Source organism: Nematolebias whitei, chromosome 11, assembly GCF_014905685.2.
Source record: "Nematolebias whitei isolate Nwh7 chromosome 11, NemWhi1, whole genome shotgun sequence".
Lineage (NCBI taxonomy): Eukaryota > Metazoa > Chordata > Actinopteri > Cyprinodontiformes > Rivulidae > Nematolebias > Nematolebias whitei.
Window position 1 is genome coordinate 33,865,625 of NC_056508.1, and position 21,840 is coordinate 33,887,464.

Here is a 21,840-nt window from a genome sequence, read left to right on the forward strand (position 1 = left end):
ATGTGTGTGGCTTCAGAGAACGACTGAGTAAGATGGAAAAGCCATGTCAGCAGATAACAACAAGTGAATCGTTGCAGTAAAAAGTAGCTCATAAGTAGCTCATACTGATATTCAGACTTTTCCCATTTTACATTTATAAATTATACAGGTTAGGATGTTGATTGGAGGAAGCATATTTAAGACTTTAAACATTTCTGCTTGTTATAAAAAAATAAAAAATAAAAAGCAGGTGTGATGTGTCACCAACTCTTGTTACTTTTGGGTCCAAATATACCACCAATGGTGATGTTCTAATTCAAGAACTGGTGTAGGACAACCCCCATTTAGCCAGCAGAAAAAATAATTGATTTGGGATTGTTTAGCTGGTTTTATTCAATCACAATCAAACTCATTCATCCATCCATTATCTTTAACCACTTCTTCCATTTTTGGATCACGGGGGTCGCCGGTGCCCATGTCCAGCAATCACTGTGCGAGGGGCAGGGTACACCCTGGACGGGTCGCAAGTCCATCACAGGGCTACATAGAGACAAACGAGACAAACAACCATTCACTCTCTCACTCACACCTAAGGACAATTTAGAGTTACCAATCAGCCTAACATGCATGTTTTTGGTCTGTGGGAGGAAACTGGAGTACCTGGAGAAAACCCACGCATGCACAGAGAGAACATGCAAACTCCACCCAGAAAGGCCCCTGGACTGGGGTTTAAACCAAGGACCTGCTTGCTGAGAGGCAGCAGCTCTACCAGTTGCGTCACCGTGCTCACAATCAAACCATTTAAAAAAAATTTATTCATAATTTTCTCTCTTTTTCTGCAGCTATCCTCAACCCCAAAGCCCCAAAGGAACCAGCAAAGACCTTCAGTTTTGATTATTCCTACTGGTCACACACCACAGTGAGTTTACTTTCCCCCCATGTTCAACGTTTTGACTCAAAAATAAAATTTAATGGCGTGATATATTTTATGTTGTCAGTTTGAAATACCACAGTTCTGCACTTAAATATTGTATAACCTAAATTATTTCTGTCTTGCCTTACAGCCTGAAGATTCCTGCTTTGCATCACAGAACCGTGTCTTCAATGATATTGGAAAAGAAATGCTGGAGCATGCTTTTGAGGGCTATAACGTCTGCATTTTTGCTTATGGCCAGACTGGAGCTGGCAAATCCTATACTATGATGGGCAAACAGGAGGAGGGACAGGAAGGAATCATTCCCATGGTTTGTATAATGCATCTAATAGAATTTAATAGCTCAAAAAGATTGACTCTTTCTTAGAAATTGTAATTATTGCTTCTTTTATCACAAAGTCAGACCTCTCCTCCCAATTCATCTTTTTTTTTAACTGCCCAACTTCTACTGCTTATTTTAAAGCAGTTGACCTACCTTTAAAATTTAAGGCTGAATGAAACATTAATCAAAATGTATGTTATTCATTTTAGTAAAAGGAGACTGTTATACAAATTTAGCTCCTTTTGTGTTTGATTAAACCAAGCTGTTTAAAAGTTGTTGCTCTTAAGGGCATCACTTGTTTTACTGAATGTAGGAGTAAACCTTTTTTTGTTTTGTATTAATCCATTTCTTTATCCATCTTTATTTTAGTTAATTCTACCATTTTTATTTGTCTGCATGCATTTCATTTGAACTAAAAATCGTCTCTCTCTTTCTCTGCCTCCCAGCTCTGTGAAGATCTGTTTGAGAAAATCAATGAGGACAGCAACAAAGAGGAGCTCTCCTATTCAGTGGAGGTAAGCTTGAAGTGCTTTAGACTCTGTAATCTGTGTCGTCAAACCCTGCTGAGTTTTATTTATTTATTTTTGTATTTACTTGCTCTTTACAAGCAGTGATTAAATCAGATACACATTGATTGAAGATTCAAAAATACTGGTTTTATTCAGTTTTACTTTTCTCGTTTGTTCAGAAAGCATTACAGCACTTGTTTTTCTCTGTAGAGCTTTTCTAAAGCATACTATTAGAATTACAAATAGCTTAATATTTAGTATTCTATCTATGTTATTCAGACCTCCATGATATTTAGTCTCTTACTTCTAAATGGCATTGTAGTCCTGGGGTATTTTAACTGATATTGTTACTGTTTTAGGTCAGTTACATGGAGATCTACTGTGAGCGGGTGCGAGATTTGCTCAATCCCAAGAACAAGGGGAACCTACGAGTGCGAGAGCATCCGCTGCTCGGTCCCTATGTCGAAGACCTGTCTAAGCTAGCTGTTACCTCCTACACAGACATTGCTGACTTAATGGATGCAGGAAACAAGGCCAGGTGAGCCAAGTCAAACTAGTTTCATGCTGAGATTAAGGAGGGGGAGGGGAAGAGAAACGGAATCATTTGATGATCCACTTTCATTCATGGATTAAAGTTCTCAGTTGCTCCTATGGATTTCCATCATTTTGAACGTGGCCAGTACGGATTTCCGTCATCTTTAAACATGAGGAGAGGCAAAAAAAACAAAACAAAATGTGTGCTTTTGTAGTGGTCCTGGTAAAGCCATTCAATCTAATGATGATATAGGAATAAAACCAATGCTGCTTTCAACCAGTAAAGAGAACCATAGCCAGTTTGAGCCGATCAGAGCAGAGCAGGATGGGTCACGCTGTCTGGTTCACGTTGAGCTCAGGTGTGAGCAGCAGAGAGAAGCTGCAGGTGAAAACTCACCTGTAGCAAGCCAAGGATGACGCCTCGCTACCCTAACAGAACTGCTCCCCCCCATGAAGGTCATAACATGTATGTATTAAACGTGTGTGTTCGCATGTGACCAATTCATCTCAGCCAGGAGATACTTGAACTGAAACACCATCACCCCCACCCCCTCCTCCCCACCGCTCCCCGACGTCCCGGGACTTTTGTGTCTAAAATTTAACATTGTATTCAATGTTAATGTGTTCAGAGCATCGTCCTCGTACAGACGTGCAACTTGTGTGTAAGACCAAACTCCAGATCAGTGAGACAGATGGAGACGTGCACTGCCACAGGAGCACGGTCAGTCTGTTGTTTCTCTGATGCTGAGAGAGGCAGTTTCTGCTGTGTTAGTTCTAAATAAATATTAAAGCTAAAAGATGAATAGCGCTATTCATGCCCCAGATTATAGCAGAGATGTGTGTCTCCATTTAACTTAATTTTTTTCTCCAAATTCACAAAGTCCTCTCTGTGACAGAGTCAGTTTCAGGCGTTTGTATATATATATTAAAAAAATAATTTCTACATGGTATTATAGCATTAACAAGGTGTTTTGGCTGTTTGAATGAGCTAAGCTTGATTATATTTAAAAACACACTGAGGGGTAACTGTAGTGTGATAAATGTAATGCACTAAATGAACAAATATGAAAAATAAATAATGTAAAATGGCTGCATGAGCTGAAATCCTGTAAATATAATCCTTTTGAATGAAATAATCATTTCAAGGGAGAAATCTGTCAGTCTGGCAAAAAAAAAAGGAAAAGTTAATTTATGTTCTTCAAAGGTCTTCCTGTGCTACGATTTAAAAAATATATATATCTGACAACCCTCAAATGAAAACATGGGAATTACATACAAGTAAACTAGAAAAAGGTTGTTCAAAACCCTGCTCTTCCTTCAGTATGATGTTAGTCTTGATGGTGCAGGTTAAAATCTTCTTACAGCATCAACACTTCATTAGAAAACACACATTGTGTACTTTTACTAAGGTCATGCACACACTATACTCCTCTTTATGTGAAAACTTTTGAAAAGTGACCTGTATGCAAGAAAAAGCCCTCACATGTGTGGGAATGGGGGTTGGGGTGCTTGCACTTGTAGATGTAGAAAAAAAAAAATCTGTCAAATTTTTTTTTCTGCTTTAGTCCCTGTTTTTGTCATTTAAATTGATTAAAGTATGGGAATTCATGGTTTCATAATCCGTGTTAAGCATGGATTAAATAGTTCAAGACTATTTGATTTCCTAAATTAAAATAAAACCTCAGTTAAAATTACATCTGTTTGACTTGGATTCCTAAATAAAAATTTCTATGGCAAGTAAACAGAAAATCGAACAATAAGTGCATGCACAATATCTTCATACATGTCTGTTATGAAGACTACTGCAAGGAGGAGGGAACTCTATAATCGTTCTGTGCTGACTAAGAGGGCTTATTTCCAGAACATGGCGTGTAAAGCCCGTATCTCCCCCATGGCCATCCTTCTGAGTATGCCTTATGCGTTTCTGATTTGCGTCCTCGCAATATTATCCCCCCTCTGCTGCACAAAGTAATCCCATGGACTCAGTTCACCCCAGGAGGTGTAAAATCCAGTGATGATACAGCTTGTAACAGTCAGTGCAGGTTATTCAGCCTTTATTATAGTGACTTATTTAACAAAAAAATTAAAGTGTCAGAATATTTTTTCTAACTTTGTCCCTGTGTGTTTGCTTGCAGAACTGTTGCTGCCACCAACATGAATGAAACCAGCAGCAGGTCCCACGCAGTTTTCACTATCGTCTTCACACAGAGAAAACATGACAATGAGACAGATCTCACCACAGAAAAGGTCAGCACACAAGACAGATAGTCATGTTTCTTATTCTAGGAAAACCATAACAGCCAATGACACTTCAGGTCCTATTTCTAATTTTAAAACTTTTTTTTTTTCCCCATGTTTTATTTATGGCTTTTTTTTTTCACCAATATTCTTGCATATGGCGCCCTTGTTTTCACACATGGTGTGAATTTCAGGCCATTCTCTGGATTTTTTTTCTTCCTTCACACAACATGTGACAGCAACAGGGTGTATGTCACCTCAGGAAAATATGCTGTCAGGTGTAATAAAATTTTAACTTTAGGTGCACTTGTAGGAGACAATATAATATTTCTCACTTAACCATATGCACTTTGTGTATTAAACGACAGAAACGTCTTCTGTATTTTTTCACTTTAGTGCAAATGTGTTTGCCGTCCTCAGAACACACATTTGCTCTCCAGTTACCTGCTACATTCGCTCCTAGGCTCATTAGATATCGCACAGATTTCCATTTTGGACAGCTGGAAGGAAATGATCTGCATGAGATTTTGTCATATTGTCTTGGACATTTGCTCCTGTATGAATGTGTAAAAACAGTCCCATTTGGTTTCAAATGGAGTACAAAAGAAGAGGGGAAAAACAGAACCATTTGAGACTTTTAAAGTTTCCTTTGAGTCAGGAAACACAAAGAACAGTGTTATTTTAAAGACAATGGCTATTGTTTCTAGCCACTCCATCAGATTTTACTGCCAGGCAGGATCTTTCTTGACAGTAATGCTCAACTATGTTAGGATGATTTGTGCTCCTTTGTAGTTTTTATACAGTATGGCTTGAATATATATTTTTTTATATATGATATTTGGTGTTCTTGTTTCAATCCTGTCTCACTCTATTAACATTATATTTAGATGTTAGAATCATACAGTTAAAATTAACTTGATCAGAATATGTTTTATATAATTGATTTTATTTTTGTGACAGTTTGATTGAAAATGAGTTTCTGATTTAACAGGATTTGGATCAGTAAACGTTATGTACTGACTCATATTCTTACTGTTCTAATGATCTTTGTTCCAAAGCGCATTGGGCTGTATATGAAAAATAACAGAAAAGTTAACTGGTTATAATGAAAATAAATTTGTCTCCTATTATTAATGTTGTTTTCCAAAGTTATTTAATAAGTTTGTTGCAGTAACTTAAGAGCATCTGACATTTGCCTTGTATATTGAAACAATAAATTGAAAGTATCATTTACTGACCAATGCCACAGCTACATGTTTTTTTTTTTTAATGAGAATCATTTTCATATTTTGTTCAATGTTATAGCACCTGTAGAAAATAATCTTTTTGCTTCAGCACAACTACCATCAAATTTTCACATTTGCTTATTTATTTAGGACCACTTCACAATAAAAGTAATTTCGAGTGTTGTAAAAAGCAAATGGGTTCAATTCAAATTCAATTACATGCAATTCAAACAGTGGTTATCCTAATCTAATGTGTTGTTATTGAAACCATATATTGTAATGAAAATTTGTTTTTGCCATAACATTATATAAGCATTGCAAACTAATATCATTTACCCACCTTGAATTCAAATGTTTGATATTTAAGAGCTTGCTCCATCTAATGCATTCACCATCTGTTCTCAGGTCAGTAAAATTAGTTTGGTAGATTTGGCAGGAAGTGAGCGTGCAGATTCCACCGGAGCTAAAGGTACCAGGCTAAAGGTAAGACTAAGTGCTGCTTCAACAATCAATGACTAAAATCATACTAATCAGTGGTGGGCACGGTTCCGCTAATGGCGGAACTAACTTTTCGTTTATGTGTAGTTCGCTAATACCTTTAACGAAAATAGTGTCAGCTAAATTAAAATCCGGTAAATTCCAAGTCTGCTAATTTTTTCAAGACAGTTCTCCACCCTAAAAGTGTACAGGAGTGTGGTGATTTGCACAGAGTGATTCTATGCTGTGCTATGCTATGCAGAGCTAAACAAATTTTAACACCTCCCGGTGATGTCACTACCCTCGCAGTGCTTTTTTTCCCCTCATCATACTGTATCTACTGCAAACAATTTGACACATGGTCAGTTTACAGCCAATAACAGAGACTTTAACATAAATGTCAAACCAAACCAGAACAGGAAAATAACATGAAACACCCATTTTCACACTCAGAAACTCTGTAAACGGTCAGGAACATAGCACACAAAATACCTACCCAGCATGTTTTGCAACACTCAGTCTCTGGGACATGACTCTCACACATGATTTCACATTTACATTAATGCAAACAGATTTATTAAAGAGATAATATTTATGATGACTTACAGCAAGTTTTGTAGTTACAGTAGTTTATAAAAGTAGTTAACCACAAAGAGGATCATCAAAGTGAGCTAATTCATTATAGTAAATGAGATGAGGAAGATGTCTGACACACATTAAATGCATCACTCAGTTTCAGCACAGCAGAGTTCTGCTCCGCCTTTTTGGTTCAGATGAATTGGATTAATTTCCGAAAGCTAATCTCTGAAGGGGACATAGACACTTTACTTGTGAATCACAAGTAAAGCGGTTCATGAATCACAAGTTGTGGTTTATGAACCATTTTGAGTTGGGTTCACTTACGTTGTCACTGTCACATGACAGTTTTACAGTCTCTGCAACAACATTGTACGATAAATGTTAGCGCGTTAGCTTCCACAAAATCTTTTAGATCTATTTAGCGTTAGCAAAGCTAAACATTTTTTTAGTTATTGGATTAGCGGTTAGCGAAGCTAACATTTTTGTTAGCTGTGCCCACCACTGCTACTGACATTTATTAAATTAAATGTTTTTATTGTGGTTTCAGGAAGGAGCAAATATCAACAAATCTCTTACTACGTTAGGAAAAGTTATTTCTGCCTTGGCTGAAGTGGTAAGTGTTTTGTGTTTGATTCTTTTTTTTTTTTTTTTTGTCCTCTTTGTTCTTTGTCACAGTCTCTTTTACCTTTTTTAACTCGACCCTGCCTTGTCAAGGATTTGCTGTTTGTAGTCTGGCATGCTGTAATGTCTGCCCTTCTATTTTCTCTTCCTTGTAATGCCTTCTTACACAGGATAACTGTACCAGCAAGGTAAACTATTTGACAGCTCATGCTCTAACCTCCAATTCATCTCATGAGACACCTTTGACAAACATTTGCTATGTGCAGCGCTAAAAGTGTAGAAATTCAGCTGCTGTCATTCTATCACTTTAAGTGCTGCTCTTTGTGGGTGTAACTGTCCTTAGCAGTAACAGCCGCAATTATTGCACAAAGCACATCAAATCAAACTTCTGCTTATATTTCTGTAACTCGGGATGTTTTTGACACGTCATAATATTGCACATCTTTCCATATTTAAATGTTAAAGTGCAAAACCCTTCATTAGTTGTTTCCATGATTGATATAATTTATTTTCTTGTTGCAGAGCAAAAAGAAGAAAAAGACCGACTTCATCCCATACAGAGACTCTGTTCTGACCTGGCTGCTGAGGGAGAATCTCGGTATGAACTTTAGTGTCACCTGATATATAAACACTCTTGGCAGGATTTATATCACTCAGCTGTTTAGTGAAATCCTTGTGTCTGCATAGTAAGCGATATTGAGTAATTTGTATAATGGAAAGTAAAGTGATGGTATAAAAAATGGCTTGAGCAAGTGTCTGTTACGCTCTGTGAATTTAAGAAGAACTCGTGTCAGCAGTCTGTATTTCACTCTAACTAGACAAGGGCACTCCTCCCTTTGGTTCAGGCATGTAAAGAAGAGATGCTGGGTGTATCGTCATTCATTTTCTCTTCCTGACTCACATACTGTTTGCAGTAAACAATATTTTAGTTATTTGAGGACTGTGGAAATATTGTATTTTAAAATAGCCTTTACCTTTTTGTTCTACTTTTTCTAAAAAACAAAACACAACAACTTTGACTTGTCGTGTAACAGACATATTTACTGTTCTTTGCTCATCAGGTGGAAACTCCAGAACAGCTATGGTAGCTGCTCTCAGTCCTGCAGATATCAACTATGATGAAACTCTCAGTACTCTGCGGTAAGATTTCCATGCACAAAATAATTACATGTGTAAAATATGTGTCAATTTTCCAGTCATTAAAAATCAAAGCTCATTGTCATGTTTAGTTATGCTGACCGAGCAAAGAACATCAAATGCAATGCTGTCATCAATGAAGATCCCAATAATAAGTTGGTGCGTGATCTGAAGGACGAAGTGGCTCGACTGAAGGAGTTGCTTCGTGCTCAGGGACTGGGAGACATCCTGGACAGTAAGTCTGCAGCCACACAGCCTTTCTGTCAGGGAAGCTGGCAACATCTTCAGTACTCATTTCTGTCCCATGGCTTTCTGCCAGCTGAGTGTGTTTCCATCACAGTAATTGGATTTGTACCTGATACAAAAGAAAAAAAATTCAAACTGTTTTACTCGTTTAAGATCCCTTAGTCACTGTAAAGTTTAATGTGTATCTTTGTTCTTATTCCTAAAGGACACACCATTTATAAATATGTAGTTGTATATACATGTTTAGAAATTCCTGTATTAAATGTAGTCACGTGGCAATTGTGTCTAATTACACAGCTGGTTAAATATCACACTCCACTGGCTGAATACAAGAGTAATGACTCATAGTTCTGCCAATTTAAGAAATACAGCAATGTCACGATTAATAAGTTTCAATAGCAGAAGGAATTAATAACCTGCCTTCTTGCGAATGCCTGCCTAAATGATGCGTGATGACATGGCACTAAACAAGTCAGTACATAATGTTTCTCTTCCCTGTTGGCAATTCAGCTCTCTAAAAAAATCAGTAACATTTTCCTCCCATTCTGCTGGTGCTGACTTCTGATCCTTGTCATCTTTTCCTGCCTCCCCTCAGTTGATCCTATGGGGGATGATTACCCAGGAAGTGGAATCAAATGTGTGTATATGTGTGCCAATCATGCACTGTATATATATCACTTTACCAAATTATAATGGCTAACATTGCTTTTGACAAGCCCTCCCCATCATGTGTATACATGAAATCTGCTGCTAGCTTTGCATGCAATTGCTTAACCCCCCCCCCCCCCAGAAATATTAGGACTCGGATATGCAAGGCTTTTGTCAGTGTGTTGATCTGGCACGGGTTAGCATGCCACTAAGTTAGAACGCTTTGCATTTGCTCCTTAGTTTACAGAAAGCTGGGAGTAAGGCAGCTTTTGCAGGCTTATATCTAACTTATCACAGTCTACTTTGGGACTTCCTTTCAGGAGCATAATTTAAGTGGTGTCTTCACCCCACAAAGCTTATGAATCTTTTTTAATCATATTTCACTTTCTGTCACTCATTGTCTGAAGCTTCTTTTGTTGCCAGTGGCTCCTGCTGCTTTTTATTGTGTTTTCTTTCACTAATCATCCACCGCAGGTGACGGTGCTCAAAGCTTTAGAATGACACTTCTGAGTTCTCAAAGTGAGGCTCAGAGCTACAGACAGAAAGGTGCATTTTTTTTTTTCATTTTTCTATGTAGCTGCACCAGAAGTGTACATGCAGTTGACTAACTTAGCGTGCTTTAATAGTTTGTTTTGAATAATTTGGTAGTGCTCTCCCTGCTGTGTTCTTGAACTTCTTTAACACATCTGCCAAATTGTCCTCTTGTGCTAATATTCTGTGCTAAAACATTCTAAGTTTTGTCATTTTTATGAGCAGAAATTTACTCACGTCTTTTCTTTGTAATGAATAGGTTAAATGATACACTTTTCATTTCTCCTTTGAGTTGAATAGTTAGTACTTATTTGGTTTTATGAGAATACAAAAGCTATTCTCTTCAAGTTTCACTTCCAATTCATTTAACTTTGCTGTTATGAATATTTCAGCTGTTGTAGAACACAATGCATTTTTTTCTTGCACATTTTCAAGGCTATTACCGATATATTAACATGTGACTGAGGCTGCTGTAGCTTGTGTTTCTATACCTGCGAGTGCATGTGTGGAGTGAAATAATCTACTGAACTGCAGGCTGGACTTCGGCAGCATGTGTTCGTTTCTCTCCCCTGTCCTGTCACCGGACCCTCCTGCAGTCTCCATCGCACTCGCATCCTGTAGTTGACAAACTGATAGCAGTTTTCACTCTGTCGTCCCATTAAAAGTGAAGAAAATTAAAGTTGAGGAAAAAGTTTTACTTGTAGTTTTAAGACCTTAGTTAATTGCTCTGCAGTATTATTATGACTTCCATAAAATGCAGTTCTTTTAACATTTTTAAAGACATTATGTTTTAATTTATTATTTTTTTTCTAATAAAACAATTGGGTAGGTTAATTTCTTGGAGTGAAATCTGCTGCTTTCTGTAGCTGAACAATCATGCTGGGTGTTTGTCTTTACTCTTCAATGTACAAGTGTGTCTTATATTGGTCTTTCCCCTCCTGTGTCCTTTCTCTTTTTCCCATATTTTTCTTCTTCCCTCTTTCTTTATTTGTGTTATTTGTTTCCTTTATGTGTTTTTTTCTTCCTATACCCTCTTTCCTGAATCTTTCCCACCTTTTTCTTTGCTGTTCTCTTTTTCTCTTTTGCTGTCGGCTCAGACCTCAAAGACATTGAGAACAATAAGCATAGATACTTGATAGCCTCAGAGAACCAACGCCCTGGCCATTTCTCCACAGCCCCTATTGGTTCCCTGACAGCTTCTCCATCCTCTGGCGCTCTCTGCAGCCAGGGAGGTCTACAGTCTGTCACCAGCATCCAGGAGCGCATCATGTCCACACCTGGAGGGGAGGAGGCCATTGAAAGACTCAAGGTAAAGTACAGATAGATGGCTGCATTATGAAAATTACACATGTTTTTCATCAGTTATGTCACTGCCCAGTTTTTTGTTTTGTTTGTTTGTTTCAACCCTGTAGAGATAAATTCTGACTGGTGGAATCATGCATTTTAAATCTTAATAAAATAAAATAAAAAAATTGATGAATGGAAAGTTTTCTAAATATTTTACTAAAATTAATTATTTTTTGCTTGTTTTATACTTTCACTATACAGGTCCTTCTCAAAAAATTAGCATATTGTGATAAAGGTCATTATTTTCCATAAATACACAAACTGAAATATTTCAGGTCTTTAATTGTTTTAATACTGATGATTATGGCATACAGCTCATGAAAACCCAAAATGCCTGTCCCAAAAAATTAGCATATCATGAAAAGGTTCTCTAAACAAGCTATTAACCTAACCATCTGAATCAACAACGTAACTCTAAACACCTGCAAAAGATTCCTGAGGCTTTTAAAAACTCCCAGCCTTGTTCATTACTCAAAACCGCAATCATGGGTAAGACTGCCGACCTGACTGCTGTCCAGAAGGCCATCATTGACACCCTCAAGCAAGAGGGTAAGACACAGAAAGAAATTGCTGAACGAATAGGCTGTTCCCAGAGTGCTGTATCAAGGCACCTCGGTGGGAAGTCTGTGGGAAGGGAAAAGTGTGGCAGAAAACGCTGCACAATGAGAAGAGGTGACCGGACCCTGAGGAGGATTGTGGAGAAGGGCCGATTCCAGACCTTGGGGGACCTGCGGAAGCAGTGGACTGAGTCTGGAGTAGAAACATCCAGAGCCACCGTGCACAGGCGTGTGCAGGAAATGGGCTACAGGTGCCGCATTCCCCAGGTCAAGCCACTTTTGAACCAGAAACAGTGGCAGAAGTGCCTGACCTGGGCTACAGAGAAGCAGCACTGGACTGTTGCTCAGTGGTCCAAAGGACTTTTTTCAGATGAAAGCAAATTTTGCATGTCATTCGGAAATCAAGGTGCCAGAGTCTGGAGGAAGACTGGGGAGAAGGAAATGCCAAAATGCCAGAAGTCCAGTGTGAAGCACCCACAGTCAGTGATGGTCTGGGGTGTCATGTCCTCTGCTGGTGTTGGTCCACTGTGTTTTATCAAGCGCAGGGTCAATGCAGCTAGCTATCAGGAGATTTTGGAGCACTTCATGCTTCCATCTGCTGAAAAGCTTTATGGAGATGAAGATTTCATTTTTCAGCACGACCTGGCACCTGCTCACAGTGCCAAAACCACTGGTAAATGGTTTACTGACCATGGTATTACTGTGCTCAATTGGCCTGCCAACTCTCCTGACCTGAACCCCATAGAGAACCTGTGGGATATTGTGAAGAGAAAGTTGAGAGACGCAAGACCCAACACTCTGGATGAGCTTAAGGCCGCTATCGAAGCATCCTGGGCCTCCATAACACCTCAGCAGTGCCACAAGCTGATTGCCTCCATGCCACGCCACATTGAAGCAGTCATTCATGCAAAAGGATTCCCGACCAAGTATTGAGTGAATAACTGAACATGATTATTTGAAGGTTGGCGTTTGTTGTATTAAAAACACTTGTCTTTCATTGGTGGGATGAAATATGCTAATTTTTTGGGACAGGCATTTTGGGTTTTCATAAGCTGTATGCCATAATCATCAGTATTAAAACAATTAAAGACCTGAAATATTTCAGTTGGTGTGCAATGAATCTGAAATATATGAAAGTTTCATTTTTATCATTACATTATGGAAAATAATTACCTTTATCACAATATGCAAATTTTCTTAGAAGGACCTGTACAAAAAAGAAATCATTAGTTTAATCAAGATAAATCTAAGTCACATTCACATAAAATATAAGGCCTATTGTAATTTATTTACGATTATGTGAACAAAGGTGTATTCTTACAGTTTAAGTTTGTTCAGATTGTTTTATAAACTTGTTAAAGTGAATACATGCACACCAACTCAGAGTAAAAATCTTAACCACAGTCTGTTTGTTTAATAATATTCTGTTTAATTTTAGCCCACCATAGAGCCTTTATTAAACCTCCATGTCTCAGTCCGCACATGGCCTCAGAGCTTCATATCTCATCTGCTCTCGGTGCACACGCACGCTCTGTAGATAAAATAACACATAGGACTGCCAAGAGCCAGCCAGGAGGAGCTGCAGTTTCCATGGCAACCGTGGTTCTGAGTCTGTCTGTCATCCTAATGACGTCAAACACCAACGCAATACAGAAAAAATTGGATGAAAATAGATTCAAGTCTTGTTGGCTTTCAGTTTTGATACTGAGGCACTTCATGTTCTCATTCTAAAGGTGCTGAAACAGTTCTAGGGACCCAGAAGCAACTATACTGAAGGTTAACCTTTATTTTAAGACAAAAACATGACACCCCATGGACTTGCTTGACCCCAGTGCCTAGATTTTATTAAATATTGAGAAAATAAAAGTACAGAGAAAATCTTTAGAAGCTTAATATTGAGAGCAAAAAAAAATCCTTTAACTTTTCCAGCTTTAAAAATCGTTTTCAAAGGCACACCTTTCTTGTTTGCAAACTGGAGCTTTAAGAAATGGTATTAAATTTGTTTTATGTTTACTGCATATAATTTTCTATTACTGCTTTTCTGTTTTATTAGTGCAGGACCCTCTTTTATTTTATAAAGAATAAAAATCATCTCTATTGGAATAAAATGATCATGTTGGTCATTTTTTATAGAAAAAAATCCAGGCGAAAGCAGTTTTTTATAAAGTAAACATGTAGCTTCCACTGCTAACTTCTTTCTGTTTACCTCTTGTTTTCAGGAGTCAGAAAAGATCATCGCCGAGCTCAATGAAACCTGGGAGGAAAAACTACGGAAGACTGAGGCGATCCGAATGGAGAGGTAATATAATCAGACTGATTCTGTTCATTTCCCTCTGTATATCTCAAGTGTAGAAATGTGTGTCCTACATGTACGTCCACCTCATCAGTCTTAATTAGGATTTATGGTCTGTCTGAATTGCATGTGAAATGGTCTCTTGGCTTTGGAAAATCTCCCCCACACCATTGTGACATCAAAAAATGGGTGAACGTGTCATCCATTGTTTTTAACTTGCCAAAACAGAAGACCCACGGTTCACACCCACCTCATGCTGTGATTGGCCAGCTGTGTGACTGTGACTGGCATTGTCATTTTGTCTTTAGCTCTCTTATGCTGTCATTGTTACCCAGCTATTTGAAGGACATGTGTATAGTGGATGCTTTGCTCCATGTTTCCCTGGAGAGGCTACTAGAAAATATGCTCTGAAAACCCTGTTTGTAACTGATGTCACTCTTCTCTGTTGACTTTTCTCTTGGTTTAAACATGTTGTTCAAAAACTGCAATTGATGTTTGATTGTCAACATTTCCGACAGCAGGTTCCTGGAGACTATAATGTTAATTTAACAACCCTGCAGTGATTTGTTTTTAGTGTTATTTGTTTTGTCTGCTTCTTTTTTTTAAAGCTGCACCAAATCTGTCCATTTCCAGTTTTCATCATCACCCACTGCTGCACAAACACCCTCCTCTCCCACCTTTTCTCTTTTTTGGTTCACTCATTTGTTGCCACGGACATCAGCCTGCCTATTTTCTGAGTCATACCACAGACCACTTTAATGTTGCAACCATTCACTCTCATGCTCGTCTGTTTTTCACAAAGCTGCCCTTTGTAATACAAATGTAAAAATAAATCTGGGCAAGAGAAAACATGACATGCTGTGCAATGATAATGTAATGAGTGTATACTATGTGTATTGCTTATTACAGAGAGGCTTTGCTGGCAGAAATGGGTGTGGCAATTCGTGAAGATGGAGGCACTCTGGGTGTGTTTTCTCCTAAAAAGGTAGGACGGAATAGAAAAGTTTAAAGTACACCAAAGGAGAAATCATTGTTGAATTTCCTGTGGGCGGGGATACTTACCCATCTTCCAGTACTTCAGTTTTCCATCTCATCTTTTTCCCAAGGATAATCCTCACTGTACTGTCAGGCTTTTGTTCTCACTTTATCATTTTATGTTCTTTCCATTCTGTTTTAAATTTCACCTACTCAGCTTAGCCACGAAGGGCCGTTTGATGAACAGTTTGATTGTTTTTCTGCCAAGAAGGTTTGTCTTACTGAATGGCTAGAGAAAGCAACTTTCCTGCCCTAGAATTAGCCCCATAGCTGACAGTTAAGTCTTTAGATGTAGTGTAGCATTAAACTTTTTTTTTTCTTTAATTTATATGCTTTTTGACTACTTTTGTAATCATAGTCAAGACATTTAAACTAAGCTTGGGAATGTGATTCTTTGTCCTAATTAGATGATTCAAACCTTCCCCATAGCTGCCAGGATCTCTGCTGCATTAGACTGATTAGATTACAGGAAGTGATTCTTTCTCTTCACTCCATATCACCCTTGCAAGTAGCAGCAGCATTGTGCGACGACAGCATAGAAGTTAAAAACAGAAAAAGGTTTACCGTAATAACTTTAAAACCCTAAGAGCTTGACTTTAGGGAAACTCATTCTGAATAATTCATTTTTTCTGGTTGCTTTAAAACCTTAGGATTTTCATCTTCTGCTAATTGTTTTGTTCTGAATTTTAAAGTCTCTACATATCCCATTTTTCCTTTCTTTCCTTCCACTCCATGGGTTAGCATTTCAGAGAGAAGCCTTGTGATCTCTATACAGACTTTAATGGGGTGTTTTCCCCTAAAAAGGTTGGTTGGAGTCATAGCATATAGTGCTAATGGTAGTCGCTCATAACTTAGAGTTGACGAGACTGTTCACTGTACCATTTTTGTTCATGTATTACATTGTGTCACTAGAAGGAGCAGCTGTGTTTGATATTTATGATTTTTAGTGTTGGATGTTGTTTCCACACAGTTAAATACTGATGTTGGAGTGTTTTGGGGGTGAACTGTAGACACTTTCTGTTCTTCTGCAGACTCCACACTTGGTCAACCTGAATGAGGATCCACTCATGTCGGAGTGTCTGCTCTACTACATAAAAGATGGGATTACAAGGTAAACAAATCTGAATGAGAAAATATACATGCTGCAAAAGATATGGAAGGGTGTGGGTTTCATTTACTTTATGTCAAGAAGGAGAAGAGAATAATTGTAAAATTTGCATTTGATTGTATTTTTAAGTCTAAGATTACTTTCTTTCACTCCTTCATTTTTTTCTAAAGACTAAAGTATTATATTACATTTGCATCCCAAGGGGATGGTAATTTATAAAAGAGTTAAACTTTTTTGTAGACCTTTCATAAGTAATGGTTTAAAGGTCCCATTTTATTTCTACCACTTGACTTTTTTCCCCCCAGAAATTGTTGCCATTGCATTAAAAGAGCAGTATTAACTCTGTAAAATGGCCTTTGATTGTTTCAGGGTTGGTCAGGCTGATGCTGAGAGAAGGCAGGACATTGTTTTAAGTGGAGCTCACATCAAGGAAGAGCACTGCATCTTCCGCAGCGAGAAGAACGCCAACGGAGATGGTGAGATCTATTTTTATGAACTTATTTGTATACATTTTTATCTTGGTGGAAAATAACACCACACATGACAATAATCCCAGCCTTCATTCTAGAAATAGTTCTATTTTATTTAACTTTGTATGATGATGAGCTTTTCAAGATTCTCTAATGGTTGCTGTGTTTGTTTTTCTAAAGTTATTGTGCTGCTGGTGCCCTGCGAGGGATCAGAAACCTACGTCAACGGCAAACGTGTTGAGGATGCAATCCAGCTTCGTTCAGGTACAAATTAAAGTTTATTAAAATATAAATGCATAAACTATATATACATATATATTTGACAATATTTATATACATTTATTGGGGTGGGCTTTTCCTTGGACTTTGTAGTTTATGATTGGACATGTTTTGCAAAGTGGAACACTTTGTTATTTTAGTCCTGAAGTAGAGATGCTTTTACTAATTCCCTGCTTTTGTACAGGCAATCGCATCATTATGGGAAAGAACCATGTATTCAGGTTCAACCACCCAGAGCAGGCCAGAGCCGAAAGAGAGAAAACTCCAACTGCTGAAACTCCTGTGGAGCCTGTGGATTGGACGTTTGCTCAGAGGGAGCTGCTGGAGAAACAGGGAATTGACATGAAACAGGAGATGGAGAAAAGGTATTCAAGCTGTCCTTGTTTTATAATTTTTCTCTATAATTATGTTGTTTCATATCTGAAAGGTGCCAGACAAATGTTTAATGTTTGTCACAATGTATTTTGCACACTTGTATAGGCTCACTGAGATGGAAATATTGTACAAAAAGGAGAAGGAAGAAGCAGATCAGCTTCTGGAACAACAACGACTGGTGAGTTTGGTTAAGCTAGATAACAATGGCACCCACTTTGTGGCTTTAAATAATGTCAGCCAGTTTGAGTTGTAATGTTAATGTTTGAGGCAACTTTGTACAGAATAGGTTTGTTATAATATAGTGTCATTATTTCAAGTTTAGTGTATCCTAATTAAAGCAGCCTCTTGAGTGATCCAGCTAGTTCACTATTTGTGTGTGATTTTAATTTAAATGTACTTTTTAAAAGTATTTGTAGATTTCAGTCAAACCATCGTTTTTCATGGTCTGTTATATTGGTAATTGGAAAGCTTTTGTGAGTTTCTAGATTGATAATTTAAATTGTTACATTTTAAATCTAAATAGTACTAATTCTCACATTGAGCTCCTAAGCTTGAGATTTGTTTGTTAAATGTAGTTTTGCTTTAAGTGCATGTCTGTTCTTCTTGCATGGAAGTTTTCTGGTTCAAGACAGATGAGCTTTTACTTGACCTTCTCTTGAGTTTACCTGATTTTCTGTAGCAGTTTGAAACTTAAATTGTTAAGCTTTCCCCTTTCCAAATTCTTGTTTTCTCCTTTCTTGCATTTCCTATAGTGGATCTGAATCTTGCAAAACAGCAGCTTAAACCTAAATTTGACATTAAGATTTAAAATATTTCAAACTGATTCAGACTTGGTCAGTAATCAACTACAGCGTACTGCTCTTATATAAAGGAGCTGCTTTTGCATGATTCATGTTAATAGCATGTTTTCTTAACTTATTCAATACTGGTTCTGAACTAAGTTGCAGTCTTTGTTGTTGAGTTGTTCAACCCTGAAGTGGCTGTTGTTTTTCTTTTGGTTAGACTTCTACTCTAGTTTTCTTGCTTTGATTTTTGTCCCTGAGTTTCATCTCTTCAATGCAGTTGCTGACATGTCCAATGCATTGTGATGACTAAATTTTCTGCTGTAGATTTTGACAGGTAGTGACAATGTGGTTTCTCATTGACTTCTGCTACCTCTCCTTTGTTGTGCAACCGCACCTTCAGTGTGCTTACACAAATAACAAAGTTATCACTGTTCACAATTGAATCAATGATACAAAGACCTTCTATTTTCTGGTGGTTTTACATGCAGAACTACATGCTTAAGTTTCACACTCCCACAAACATAACGTGACCAATTTTGGCCACAACGACTTCTCATACGCAAGAGCTGAACATCTGTACCAACTGGTTGTGATCTGTAATGTCCGTTGTCTACAAAAATGAGAAACTGCATTTTTTTTTTTTTCAACTAACAACTTCTTTTTGTAGTGAATTAACTCTTAACCCCACTTCTGTTTGTCTTCTCTACTGGCTTTCTGATCACCTGCAAGAATATTGCCTTTTAACTCGCTGCTAATACTAAAGCCACTGCTGGACTAAAAGGAAAAAAGCTCCAAAGTCCATCTACATGCATGCCACTGTAGCATGTTTGGGATCCAGCTTTCTAATCACAAAACTTTCAGTTAAGAAGAGGGAATATTACAAAACATTACAGAAGTGCGCCAATCAGCAACTATCCTCTATTGATTTCTTTCTAATCATGATAGACATGCTTTTCTTTTACTTTTAATATCAATATGCAACATTGGGAACTAAATTGTCTAAAAATTAACATCCCAAAAATGTTAATGTAAAAATAATAAAATAAAATAAAAATAATGTTAATGTTTTAATGAACATAAATTAATATATTTAAGACCACTTTACTAAAAAATATGAAATTAAACCTGAAAAGAAAGTCAATGAAGCCACAGTTTGTTGTTCATTTGATTTTGTTTTTCTGTTCTCATCTTAGTTGTATTCCATTAAATAATGCATGGTGCCATACTTCTTACGGTACTGATGTATGCAAAATACGTTGTCAGTCATCTTATTTGTGGTGGGGGTGGACAAATCAGGAATCCAAAAATAATAAAATTCTTTAAAAGATTATACTGTCCTGATTTAACTTCTACTTTGTTCGTAGTTTAAGTTCCCATGTTGCATATTCATACTTTTTATTGATTTTCTTTTTGTTTAAACCATTATCGCCCTGATTTCCCATTGTAATTCTCATTTTTTGGGGAACCATTTGGTTTGTGTCCTTTGTTGTTTTCTCAAGGATGGAGACTCTGATAGTGGGGATGACTCTGATAAGAGGTCTTGTGAGGAGAGCTGGAGACTGATTACTTCTCTGAGGGAAAAACTACCTCCCAGTAAGCTGCAGACCATAGTGAAAAAGTGTGGCTTACCCAGCAGTGGGAAAAGAAGAGAACCAGTTAAAATGTACCAGATACCCCAGCGACGCCGCATCACCAAAGACGCAAAGTGGGTGACCATCTCTGACCTGAAGATCCAGGCGGTCAAAGAGATCTGTTACGAAGTAGCACTGAATGATTTCCGCCATACAAGGCAGGAAATTGAGGCACTGGCTATTGTGAAGATGAAGGAGCTTTGTGCGAGCTATGGCAAGAAAGACCCCAATGAGCGGGACTCATGGAGGGCAGTGGCTCGGGATGTGTGGGACACCGTTGGAGTTGGTGATGAGCGCATCGAGGATGTTATCACAAATGGGACTCGACCTGGAGGGGCAGTTATGGATGATTTAAAAGTACACATTGATAAACTTGAAGACATCCTGCAGGAGGTAAAGAAACAGAATAACATGAAGGATGAGGAGATTCGTGCGCTCAGGAACAAGATGGTAAAAATGGAAAAGGTCCTCCCACTCATTACCTCAGAGGGCCAAGAAAAGCCTCCCAGCGTGGATTCTCCTAGCATAACCAGAACTCCTAGCCCTCGGGAACTAAAACCTCCTGTACCTGAAAAGGTTGACAGAGAAGATGTGGATTCACAATCAGACCAAAGTACAGGAGACGACTCCACCTTAAAGCGAGGGCACATGCGCTGGATGCGCCAAGAGCAGGTACGCCTCAAGAATCTTCAGCAACAAGAGATTTCCAAGCAGCTCCGCCGGCATACTGGACCACATCGCTTTATACCCCCAGAAGACCGCAAACTGCGCTTTCCTTTCAAAAGTAACCCTAAGCACCGCAACTCATGGAGTCCAGGTACTCATATCATAATTACAGATCAGCAAGTCGTAGAGCTAAAGGTGCCCAAAGAAGCTGTTCAGGAGGAAGAAGGAGAAAGCCAGACAGAAGAAGTAGTACAATCAAAGGATAATACAGCTGCTTCGGTTATCCATATGACTCCTCCTCTGCCAAGCACAACAGCTCAGTGTAGAAGTAAAGACTTGGGGCAAGGCATAAACCAGGGTCATAGACATCATTATAGAAACAATCAACACCAACAGCTGCATGAGCGAGGCCGCAGCAACTCTTTTAATCACCGTCAGCGGCCCTCTGGTTCCACTGAGTTACTTCAGCAGTCTGAAAACAACAGGAGGCATTCACAAGCCTTCTACCAGCCCCGCCACCACCAGAACCAGCCACTTCTTCCACCATCTCACTACCAACACCATCCAGGCCACTACAATAACATGATGTACACAGAAGGAGGCTTCAACGGCTTCCAGCAGTACCATCACACTGATCATGTTAACCCTCCAGTCAACTTTCAAGCCCCTCCACGAATGCGTAGGCAAATGTCCGCTCCTAACCTAAAAGCCAGCAGAGAGACAGCAGTTTGATTTGTGGAGTGAAGAACTAGTTTCACACACTTTGACTTGACAAACACATTACAGATCACAACAGCAAAACTGACTGTGGCTATGCACTTCATCTGTGTGTTACTGGTTGATTCAATCGTACGAACTGTTGGGGGTGGGGGGGGGGGGGGGAATACATTTTCACATCATCACCATAAAATTCCTCATTTTTATCAGTTTTTTCTGCATTGTGTGTGTTTTACCATGATCATCATTGGGAGAGTCATCAAGGATTTAAAGCCAACTGATCATAAGAGAGGAAGGTGGAAAATTTTGCAATAGGAGTGCCACCCCTGTTTGTTTATCATCATGTGTGACAATTCATGGATCATGCTTTGATTTGCCAAAATTCTGTTCGTAGTTTGTTTTAGGTTTAACTTTTTACCATTTTAGTACTGAGTGATGATTACTGATGAATGTTTCAAACCACTACAATATTACTTGTTGCCCAAGTATGGAACAGAAAACGGCTGATATTTATTTGACTGTTTAACTGATTGTTAGGTGGAGAGAACAAGTGCTAGTTACAATATATTGTGTTGTACCTCATAAAATATCATTCA

The 21,840-nt window shown here is 38.3% G+C and overlaps 1 protein-coding gene across 1 annotated transcript in view; it reads left to right on the forward strand.

The window, feature by feature from the left end:
- The window catches only part of kif1b (kinesin family member 1B), a 66,771-nt gene that overhangs the window by 23,060 nt on the left and 21,871 nt on the right, over positions 1-21,840 (forward strand). Inside the window, exons 3-21 of the mRNA XM_037684917.1 lie at positions 822-898; positions 1,044-1,223; positions 1,682-1,750; positions 2,104-2,282; positions 4,414-4,525; positions 6,148-6,225; positions 7,346-7,411; positions 7,590-7,607; positions 7,942-8,017; positions 8,481-8,559; positions 8,649-8,791; positions 11,157-11,290; positions 14,105-14,184; positions 15,088-15,163; positions 16,245-16,324; positions 16,691-16,797; positions 16,972-17,055; positions 17,255-17,435; positions 17,551-17,623. Of these exons, the coding sequence (XP_037540845.1) occupies positions 822-898; positions 1,044-1,223; positions 1,682-1,750; positions 2,104-2,282; positions 4,414-4,525; positions 6,148-6,225; positions 7,346-7,411; positions 7,590-7,607; positions 7,942-8,017; positions 8,481-8,559; positions 8,649-8,791; positions 11,157-11,290; positions 14,105-14,184; positions 15,088-15,163; positions 16,245-16,324; positions 16,691-16,797; positions 16,972-17,055; positions 17,255-17,435; positions 17,551-17,623 (1,892 nt within the window). The remainder of the gene's footprint in view (positions 1-821; positions 899-1,043; positions 1,224-1,681; positions 1,751-2,103; positions 2,283-4,413; positions 4,526-6,147; positions 6,226-7,345; positions 7,412-7,589; positions 7,608-7,941; positions 8,018-8,480; positions 8,560-8,648; positions 8,792-11,156; positions 11,291-14,104; positions 14,185-15,087; positions 15,164-16,244; positions 16,325-16,690; positions 16,798-16,971; positions 17,056-17,254; positions 17,436-17,550; positions 17,624-21,840) is intronic.